Source organism: Amyelois transitella, chromosome 12 (genome assembly GCF_032362555.1).
Source record: "Amyelois transitella isolate CPQ chromosome 12, ilAmyTran1.1, whole genome shotgun sequence".
Lineage (NCBI taxonomy): Eukaryota > Metazoa > Arthropoda > Insecta > Lepidoptera > Pyralidae > Amyelois > Amyelois transitella.
In genome coordinates, this window is record NC_083515.1 from 267,807 (window position 1) to 278,903 (window position 11,097).

The 11,097-nt window shown below is 37.3% G+C and overlaps 1 protein-coding gene across 1 annotated transcript in view; it reads right to left on the reverse strand.

Moving 5' to 3' along the window:
* Positions 1–3,051: 3,051 nt before the first annotated feature.
* Positions 3,052–11,097, reverse strand: part of LOC106142345 (sodium-independent sulfate anion transporter) — a 62,300-nt gene continuing 54,254 nt past the window's right edge. The window contains exons 10-14 of the mRNA XM_060946797.1: positions 10,901–11,015; positions 10,393–10,538; positions 6,731–6,895; positions 4,008–4,197; positions 3,052–3,267 (exon numbers count right to left, since the gene is read on the reverse strand). Of these exons, the coding sequence (XP_060802780.1) occupies positions 3,266–3,267; positions 4,008–4,197; positions 6,731–6,895; positions 10,393–10,538; positions 10,901–11,015 (618 nt within the window). The 3' untranslated portion in view covers positions 3,052–3,265. The remainder of the gene's footprint in view (positions 3,268–4,007; positions 4,198–6,730; positions 6,896–10,392; positions 10,539–10,900; positions 11,016–11,097) is intronic.

An 11,097-nucleotide genomic window follows, 5' to 3' on the forward strand; every position in this document is an offset into this window, starting at 1 on the left:
TATATACGTTTTGTTATGTCGCGGATTCTGACCGCACAAAAATTCCAGTCTCGGAATCTGGGAGATGTTTTAGTTTAATATTATATGTATTGGAGGTTGTTCTTATTTACTCTTAAGTGCGAGTGAAAAGAAAAATGCATTTGTTCGAATTTTGAGCGTTGTCTTATGAGACTAGATCAGATTATTTTGATGTGTGGTATCTCTTTTCTTTCTTAATGAAGTTTGAAAAAATGAAGGTTGAAGTAGTAACGCTCAAATTTTGAACAGCCCTCTTTTCATTATATCAGTTAGTACTCTTTCGAACTGGATATGAATTAAATCATTAGCAAGTAAGGTACAATGTATTTAGTCTCTTCAATTTATACACTATCTCAATTATAGAGACACGCGAAGTATCCTAAACTTCGTTTCAATCAGAAATCGTCTGTCAATCGGCCATTTTCTATCGCTGTCTAGTTTTAACTTTATCAGTAAGACAAAGATAGCGGTAAAAAAATTCGTTTGACATTATTTTCTGATTATATCGTAATGGAGTTTATAGCTCGTTCAATACACACATCACGTCGGCGAGATTAAAATGCATTTATATTTAAAAATATATAAAAAAATAATTATAGGATTATTGAGTTTTTAATGCGTAACGGAACGTCCGCGCTAACTTGATGTATGCCAAACCAATACTCTTTCTATGTAAGTATCGTCGATATACACTTAGCATAGTGGTGATTACTCGATTATTTTAAGGATTGACTCGAAGTGCAAATTTTATGTTAGTATTAATGTGTCATATTTCGTAGGTGCAGATTTGTATGGTATTAGATTAGATGAGGCATTTGTTAGGAAATATATTGTATTTTTGATGTACATCGGAATCAGAGGCGAATTTACTGGGAAATGAGATGATGAGGAGTGTTATAGAGTTAAGTTACTAAATAATTTGACACTTATAAATTGTTATACAATATATAGTATCTAGCAAATGTCTCGGCTGACTGCGGTAAAATGTTGAATGTAATTCCGAACTTGGGCACGAATCTCAAAGGCGGCGCTAGTGATGATATTTCTCGTCTAAATCTGCCTACCCCTATGAGAAACAGGTGAATATGTATCCTAAATGTTTGAACATTCCGCGCGCCGCTTTACGCCCAAATGTCTGTCATCATTCAATTGAATGAATAAATGACTAATTTTGAAGGAAGGTCTGATCTCTAGATGAATGTTCTCGTCTTCCCGCGAGACCCGTCTCGTGGCCGCCATCTTTTTTTATAGTGAAGAAACTTGTTTCGATACTTTTTTGTAAACGTGATTCGCCAAAGGAGTTCTTTTTTAAGTTTGTTTTGTGAAGTTACGGACTTCATAAAGTTTGTTTATAATAAAACTTGAAAATAATCAGTAATGGATTCCTAAATATCTATATAGATATTTAGGAATTCAGATCCATTACTGAACCATTACCATTTGAATATTTACCATTTGAATATTCAAAGCATACCGCTCACCATACAGTAAGCGATTACGTCAAAGCCTTTTACCTAATGTAAGGTTAACGACTGACCTATTTTCCTTTTCTAACCGACTTCAAGAAAAAATAATTTTCCTATTTTAACAGATAACTTTGGCGAATTGCTATATCCCCACTGCCCTAAAGTGTCAAAAAGGCGGCCACGGCCTTGTTCATGGTGTTGCCATGCTCATTCAGTTTTAGTTGAAATTTATGAATTTATTGTGCTCAAACCGAGTGGAGGTGCTAGGCTAGCTGGCGTAGCGTAGACTAAGTACTATGTAACTTTATTCCAGTCTTTCTTAATGTAAGTAGTGTAACCAAAAAGTTTTTTACGCGAGTCCGCGATAGGCTGTGGGAGCATCGGATGCCGCCGATCCAATAAATACACATTTGATTATCCTTAAACGAGAGTTTTATTTATATCTTCCAATCTACCATCATCTATACTAATATTATAAAGCTGAAGAGTTTATTTGTTTGAAGCGCTAATCTCAGGAACTACTGGTTCGATTTGAAAAAAATATTTTTGGGTTGAATGGATCATTTATCGAGAAAGGCTTTAGGCTATGTAACATAACGCTGCAACTATAAGGAGCAAAGAAATAATGGAATATGTGAAAAAAACGGGGAAAATTACTCATCGTTGAAAGAAAAAAATAAAAAAAATAATTCACGCGAACGTAGTTGCGGGCACAGCTAGTTATAAATAAAAGTATATAGACAATGCCGGGATGAATTGGAAAAGGATTGTGTATACATATAAAAATAAGTAGGTAAACTACCTTTAAAAGTAAAACTAAACCTGAATCTAGCGTATCCATTATGCTGTTTAACACAAAAGACAATCACCAAATGGTGGATTTTTTCTATTGGAGGGAAAGGTCGGAGTAGAAAGGCCTAACATATCTTGATGACGTCCTGGCAAAAGGTCAGCTTGCATAAAGAGAGAATTCGCTATGGCAGAATACACAAAAAATTTTTGCCGTGTGGACTCACTATTTCTTTGCGAATTTTAAAGCGCTTTTCTCTGCTCCACCAACGGCGTGGCTTAGTAAAATACAGCGGATAAATTTAAGTTAATGTGTGGCATTGTATGTAGAAGATAGTGCAGTGTTATCACACACACGTGTTGGGCGCGGGCATGCAATCAAATGTTTGTTTATGAAATGCCAAATTTTGACGCAGAGTTACGCGGCCTACTTCGACTGTCAATTTGTCTTCTCTTTTACTAACAATACCTACTTGATGTGTTTGTCTTTTTGTGTACATTTGTTAACCTTCTCCTTTCAAATCGTATACCGTCCAATTTCGTAACTTCGTGTCTCTTCAAACATTTGACATTGGCGGAATCACCGAAAGTCCAGTGGAAGCCATAATATAGAAAAGAACGAAAGACTACCTACTCTCAGACCAAGGCTAGTAGCCAGTCTATGTGTGTTGCCAGTTCAGCCTCCTGTTAAATCTAACTTGTTTCTAAGTCCTTCGTTTTGGGAGTGAATGAATATGTTGATCAAAAATATTGTCAGTTTAAAAATGAAACAATTAAGAACAAATTCGAAACTTTATTACTCAATGATGTCAGACAACCTGTAACGCTAACTTAACCTACATATAAATAGTAATTCGATACGTCTGTCCGATATATACATATACAAGCAATAAATACTGTGTTCTCTTCACTGCTGCCGTCCAATTCACTGGTCTACGTCTTCTGCTTCACAACTCTGTGTCGTCCGCTTCCCTGCTCTGCGCTATCCCTTGCTCTGTGAACATAAACACGTGTAATTATTGAAGAGTCCTTCGGAGCTGTGTAAAATAAACTCTTCTTCTTAAAGCATACCTCTAGTGAAATAGAGGGTTTAACTAATGGTGCTTAACCTACATTAGTCGAGGTTCCCCTAAGGTCGGCTTCCTATCGTTGCGTTGTATTATGACGTCATTTCACAGTAGGGTTGAAGCTAGAAGATAAGATGTAGTACTAACTCGTAATGGAAGATAGCTTATGACGCTGGTCCGCACGCCGCAGAAGCAGGTCGAGGGTCCACTAGGGACAGATCGACATTATAGAAGATTACTGTCCATTCTTTTTAGTTATTGTCTAACAGTCGGGGTTGGGAACTAGATAGAAGATATAAGTTGTACTAACACGAAATAGGAACAGCGTGATAAGGAATTGTGATGTGAAAGAAGATATAGTAACAGGAATAGATAAAGGAATGCTTAGATGGCCATGTCGAGAGGATGAATGAAAGTGGGTTTTCAAAGCAAATATACATAGGGGATGGGACTAGTGGAGTGGGAAGGCTTAGACGGACGTACCTTGATCAAGTCGGAGACGTTCTGGCAAATAATCAGGTCAGGAGTCCCCGAAACCGACAAGCTTGAATGGGGGGGTTATAAATGCGGATGAAGCGACAGAAGTATGCATGGATAGTGGCAAATGGAAAGATGTAGTCTCTGCCTACCCCTTCGGTAAAGGGACGTGATTTATATGTGTACTCACACGCGATGGAAGGCAGCTTGTGCCGCTGGTCGGCATGCCGCAGCAGCCGGTCGAGGTCGGCGCGGGAGGCGCAGTGCAGGAACTCGCGCGGGCGCACGCCCTGGATCACGTCCGCCAGCGACGGCTTCACGTTGTAGAAGATCAGGGTCTGGCCTCGCGTGTGGAACTCCTCGATCAGGGATTTGATGCCCTGGAAAAAGTACAATAAGTGTTGGGGATGACAAAGAAGGTTGTTTCGAAGTATTTCTTTACTTTTTTATGTCATTTTTTGAATAGTGTTTTTTTGGTGTTCTTTTTTGTCAGTGGAAGTAAAGACCGTATTTTGCAATCTTCCGTATTGCCGCTAATTAGGGGCATCTTTGGGAACAGGGAAAGCTGCAGGGCCTACCAGGCAAACGATTCCATTACAATAAGTATTTCATAAAATCTGATTGGACTGGTGATACAGGTGATCTGAAGATAAATTCCTGCATGCCTTGAATTTCGAGGATACGCTGAAACCACTATTACCCAATGCCGTAGCATGGAATGGACGACGCCGTTTTTATCGCGCGTTAAACTATCGCTGTTCGTTTTTTATTGTGAAGTGAAACGGAACAGTTTTTCGCGCGATAAAAACAAAATTAAAAAAAATAAAGTCTTGTTTCATAACTACTTACCAAACAACGAAAAAGTATCTTGTAACTGTATACGTAAGTATACATTCAGTCAGAAAAGTATCGGGAATGGATTATTTATGTATGGTTCCAAATTCAAATTTTTGGTTTTTTTTGTTGTTGTTAGATTGGCACACCTGTTTTCCATTTTGGCGCGGAGTTTGAGTTGCATCTGTTGTTTACATTAAATACAGTGCTATTTTTAGTTATATCATATCTAGTGTGTATTGCTAATTTCATAATGGATAAAAACATCGAACAAAGAGTTTGTCTTAAATTTTGCATTGCCAATGGAATATCGTGTTCGGAGTCACTGAAAATGTTACAGAAGGCTTACGGTGAATCGACTTTATCAAAAACTCGTGCTTATGAGTGGTACAAAGCGTTCAAAAGCGGTCGAGATGTGATGGAAGATTTGCCTCGCTCTGGTAGGCCATCAACGTCTGCAACTGAAGTTAACATCGCAAAAGTGAAGGAAATAGTGACTGAAAATCCTCATTCAACTTTGAGAGAGATAGCCACCGAACTTTCTGTATCTCACGAGTCGATCCGTACCATTTTAACTAATAATTTGGGTATGAAACATGTTGCCGCTCGGCTAGTCCCAAAAGACCTGAATTTTTTTCAAAAACTCAATCGCATGAGAGTCGCTGAGGACATGCTAGAACGAGTCAATTCCGACCCAACATTCATGAAACGCATTGTTACTGGTGACGAGACGTGGGTTTACGAGTTTGACATGCAAACTAGTCAACAAGCTTCGGAGTGGCGCCTTCCAACTGAACCGAAACCGAAAAAACCACGCCAAAGTCGTTCAAAAGTCAAAGTCATGTTTACTGTTTTCTTTGACTATCGCGGTGTTGTGCACTCGGAATTCTTGCCGGAAGGTCAAACGGTAAATAAGGAATATTATTTGAGTGTTATGCGGCGTTTAAGAGAGCAAATCCGACGAAAAAGGCCAGATTTGTGGAAAGAAAATTCTTGGATTTTGCACCATGATAATGCACCTTCGCACAAGGCCATCATTGTGAACGAATTTTTAACCAAACACTCAACAAATACCATCGAGCAACCACCATATTCACCAGATATGGCTCCAGCCGACTTTTTTCTTTTTCCTAAACTCAAATTACCACTTCGTGGCACCCGTTTTCAATCGGTAGAAGACATAAAAGAGAATTCGCGGCGAGAACTGACCTCAATTCCGGAAACAGCGTTTAAAAAATGTTTTGATGATTGGATTATTCGTTGGCGTAAGTGTATCGTTTCTAAAGGAGCATATTTTGAAGGTGATAAAATAAATTTGGATGAATAACAAACAGTTTGTGTATTATTGATCTTTTCCTGCTACTTTCTTGACAGAGTAGTATCTAGTTAACAAAGTTGACGAAGGGTACTACGGGGCTGAAGAAATGTTTTAGTTAAGACTTTTAATAAAATATATAAATAAATACCTATATACGGGACAAATTACACAGATTGAGTTAGCCTCGAAGTAGGTAAGTTCGAGACTTGTGTTACGAGATACTAACACAACGATACTACCTATATTTTATAATAAATACCTATATAAATAAACATCCAAGACCCAGGCCAATCAGACAAAGTTATTTTCTCATCATGCCCTATGTAATGGTGGCTTGTCAACAGGTTTATAAAGCTTCTAAATAATATTAAGCCAACTCATGCCTTGGTAGCTAAGTCAACAGCTCACGACAGTATCAAGTATACCTTAGCAGCAGTGAAGTCAGTTCACGACAGTCTCAAGTATACCTTAGCAGCAGTGAAGTCAGTTCACGACAGTCTCAAGTATACCTTAGCAGCAGTGAAGTCAGTTCACGACAGTCTCAAGTATACCTTAGCAGCAGTGAAGTCAGTTCACGACAGTCTCAAGTATACCTTAGCAGCAGTGAAGTCAGCTCACGACAGTATCTACTATACCTTAGCAGCAGTGAAGTCAGCTCACGACAGTATCTACTATACCTTAGCAGCAGTGAAGTCAGCTCACGACAGTATCTACTATACCTTAGCAGCAGTGAAGTCAGCTCACGACAGTATCAAGTATACCTTAGCAGCAGTGAAGTCGGCGGCCTGAACATGCGTGGCGTCTATGACCAGCGGCGCGTCTTCGCGGTCGGCCGCCTTGCGCAGCGCGCGGCGCACGAACTCCGCTGAGGGGAACGCCAGAGCGCGGTCCACAGTCGCCACCAGGTACGAGATGCCGTCTGATGACTGAAATCATTTATTTTTGAGATTATAGCTTAGCTAAACTGAGTTGAGAGCCTTTTCGGGACTATTGGCTAAGTCTACCAGTAAAGGATAACATGACACTAGCTGTTGCCCGCGACTTCGTCCGCGTTAATTTCGAGTTGAATCTTAATCATACAGTCAGATAATCTTAATAATAACACAATTCCCATCAAATCTGTCTTCTTAATAATAACACAACTCCCATCAAATCTGTCTTTAAATTTAAATATGTTAACTCTGATAATATATTAAAGGCGTTCAAACAACTTAATTTGAAAAAGTCTGAAGACCATTGGGTTATGTCTGTTAGTATCATTAGTCAAATCATAGACATTATTGCATCTGATCTAGCTTTTATATTTAATGAATGTATTGATGAGGGTATTTTTCCAAATTTAATGAAATGTTGTAAATTAATACCTTTATTCAAAAAAGGGGAGAAAACAGTCCTTGGCAATTATAGACCTATTTCTATATTGCCAGTTTTGAGCAAGGTGTTTGAGAAGATGATGCTTAATCAAATGCAACAATATTTTAAAATCAATAACATTTTCCATTCCCAACAATATGGGTTCACTGCCGGGAAGTCCACCACTGATGCGGGAGTAGCACTTGTTACTCAAATCTATGACGCGTGGGAGAGCTCAGAGGATTCAGTTGGAGTCTTTTGCGATCTCTCTAAAGCATTTGATTGCGTAGATCATCAAACACTTTTGCGTAAACTTCGTCAATATGGGTTTGACCACAAATCAACTAAACTAATGGCATCCTATTTGACTGATAGGCTTCAAACTGTAGATATTAATGGAGTAAAGTCAAGCGGATCAAGCGTCTCAATGGGTGTTCCTCAGGGCTCAATTTTAGGACCATTCCTCTTCTTGGTATATGTCAATGACCTGCCTTTTATGGTGGAAAAACAGACGGGCATAGTGCTGTTTGCCGATGACACTTCTTTAATATTTAAATTAGATCGCCATAGCGAAAATGTAAATTCGGTTAATAATATACTGTCGGCCATATCTATCTGGTTCTCAACCAACAATCTTCTTTTAAATGCTAATAAGACCCAATGCATTAAATTTACCCTTCAAAACGTAAGGCAGGCCAATACTGACATAATACTGGAAGGCCAGAAATTAGAATTTGTTGAAAATACAAAGTTTTTAGGAATTATAATTGATGCAAAGCTACAGTGGGGTGCTCATATTTCTAAACTTTCCAATAGACTTAGCTCTGCCGCTTATGCTGTTAGGAGGATCCGACAATTGACAGATGTAGCTACAGCTAGGCTTGTTTATTTCAGCTATTTTCATAGCTTGTTATCTTATGGTTTACTTTTATGGGGTAGCGCGGGTGATATACAAACTATTTTTATAATTCAGAAAAGGGCCGTTCGCGCAATTTACGGCTTAGGACCAAGAGATTCGTTAAGACAACTCTTTAAGAAAATAAACATACCTACAGTAGCGTCCCAGTACATTTTTGATCTTATAATGTATGTTAGGAAAAATACCTCTTTTTTCAAAAAGTTAGTGCCACAACTGATAGAAATTTACGTAATAAACATAAATTAGTCATGCCGTTTCATAGGCTTAGCAAAGTCAGTAAATCATTTATGGGGAACTGTATACGATTTTATAATAGGTTGCCGGAGTCTGTTCTTGATATGCCCAACCGAAAATTCAAAGAGTATATAAAGAAAGTACTCTGTGAGTAGGCTTATTATAGGACTGATGATTACCTTAATGATAAAAACATCTGGCTCGAGCTTGGCACAGGAACCTCGTACTTAATTGTAGTTTGATTTGATCTTAAATCAAAATTCAGTACACTCTGAACATAAATCTTTTTAAAATTGGCAATCCATAAAATATATATATATATATATATAATTTTCTTTTTTCAATATTCAATCTCATATATAAATCTGAACAATGTATTCTCTCGTCCACATTCTATTCTAAGTTTAATTAATATTGTAAAGTTGACGTTGTTGAAGAAAATGCTGCAGTGCAGTTTGTTACCGCTTCTTCTGCACTGACGCCTTGGAAGCGGCAGTAAACTTAGTTTTTAAGTAATTTATTTGACGTCAACCAATTTGTTAAACAATACGTTTTGACAATTATTAAGCGATATATAGTATCCTATAATAATGAATAAAAATTTTGAATTTTGAATTTGAATTTGAGATACAGACAGACAGACAAAAAATGTAAAAAAAAAAATTCTCTATCCGTTTCAGTCAAAATATTGAATGTACAGACAAAATATTTTTACCGTTTTATTATATGTAGTATTTTGATTTTCAGTCTTTTAAATAAAATACTCAAACAATACAAAAAAAAAATTTAAAAAAAAATATCTTGTAATTGTTGGGATTCGAACTTCACAATCTCCACAACTTCACAGTCTCACAGGCTAACCACTGGACCATCGAGGCCGTTGCGTTGATGGCGAAATTAAAGTAGACTACAAACATATGATCACGTCTATATCCCTTGCGGGGTAGACAGAGCCAACAGGCTTAAAAAGACTGAATGGCCACGTTCAGCTATTTGACTTAATGATAGAATTGAGATTCAAAAAGTGATAGGTTGCTCGCCCGTCGCCTAAAAAAGAATCCCAAGTTTGTAAGCCCATCCCTTAGTCGCCTTTCACTTATATTTATATGTTATAGGTATAATGCTGTCGTATAATGATAAATGACTTTGAATTTTTAATTTCATAACTTATTTGCAGGCAAACTGATGCCTTGAGTTCATTCAAATGTCGATAACTTTTTTTTAGTGAACCGATTTTGATGAAACAATCTTTAAATGTTATTCTGAGTTAAAACAAAGCAATTGGTAAAAGTTTGAAGTAAATCGGTTCAGTACTTTCGGAGATAATCGTGATCATACATACAGACAGACAAGAAATTAAAAAAAAATATTTTTGCTTTCTATTATTCATTCTAAGTGTCCCTCTATCCATTTCAGTCAAAAATACTAAATGTACAGACAAAATATTTTTACTGTTTTATTATATGTATAGATAGATAGATAAACATGTACCGCATATGATTATTTTAAAATCTTTTTATCAATAAGATATTTTATTACCTGGCTTACATATACATACATTAACTTGGTATACATACATAAAATCACGCCTCTTTCCCGAAGGGGAAGGCAGAGACTACCTCTTTCCACTTGCCACGATCTCTGCGTACTTCTATCGCTTCATCCACATCTATATGCAAGCTCGGCGGTTAACTTGGTATAATTGAAGAAATTCGTTATAAGATAACGAAATCTTTTTAAATAATCCTGTATTTCTATATTTTCTTTAAGACTATTATTCCATGTAAAATTATCGATACCAATAATTAATCTGTATAAAAATCCAATGGTGCCCTACAAGGAGGACAAATGGGACCTTTATTATTTTGGATAAATAACAACATTTAAAGTAACAACGTCACCCGATTTTCTACATACCACGGCATGAGTGACCTTGACGCAGGGCCTGGCTGAGGCATACAGGAGGAACACCAGGTTGACGGCGATGCCTATCACTATCCCCAGCTCCAGTCTGGTCAGGAGACACGCGCCGAAGGTAACCACTGCTGGGATTATGTCCAGTTCTAGAAGATAAAACATTTTGCATGAAAATTAAATTATCGCTAGCCAGTTTTCCTACCACATTTAAAGTTGTAGCATTTATAATAAAACGTCGCTCTCATGTTTTTTGCAACGGGATTTGATCAGCTATTATATATTCAAAATGGCTAAAAAACTTAAAATGTTTGTTAACAATGTTGTAATTATTAAGATTCAGAAGCAAAATTGATCGTCACATAAATTTTTTCAAAAAGAAAAAGCTAAAATAACAATAGCTCTTTATTATCCTGACCACTGTAAAAGTACAGAAAGACTCGAAAGTCTTTATACAACGAATTTGTGTTACAAATAAAACAAATTGCCTAGCTGGCATCGATAACCTTACTTTTGGTCCTCCAGATGGGCTTGAAGACGTGTAACTCCATCATGAAGACCACGGCAGCAATAATGACAGCAGCCAACGACGCCTTCGGTATGTAGAAGAAGTATGGCGTGAAGTACTGGAATGAAAAGTAAATGTACCTTTACAGTAAACTATTTCACACTCAAATTCTTAGTTCAGGAGTATAATCAGCTAGCGAT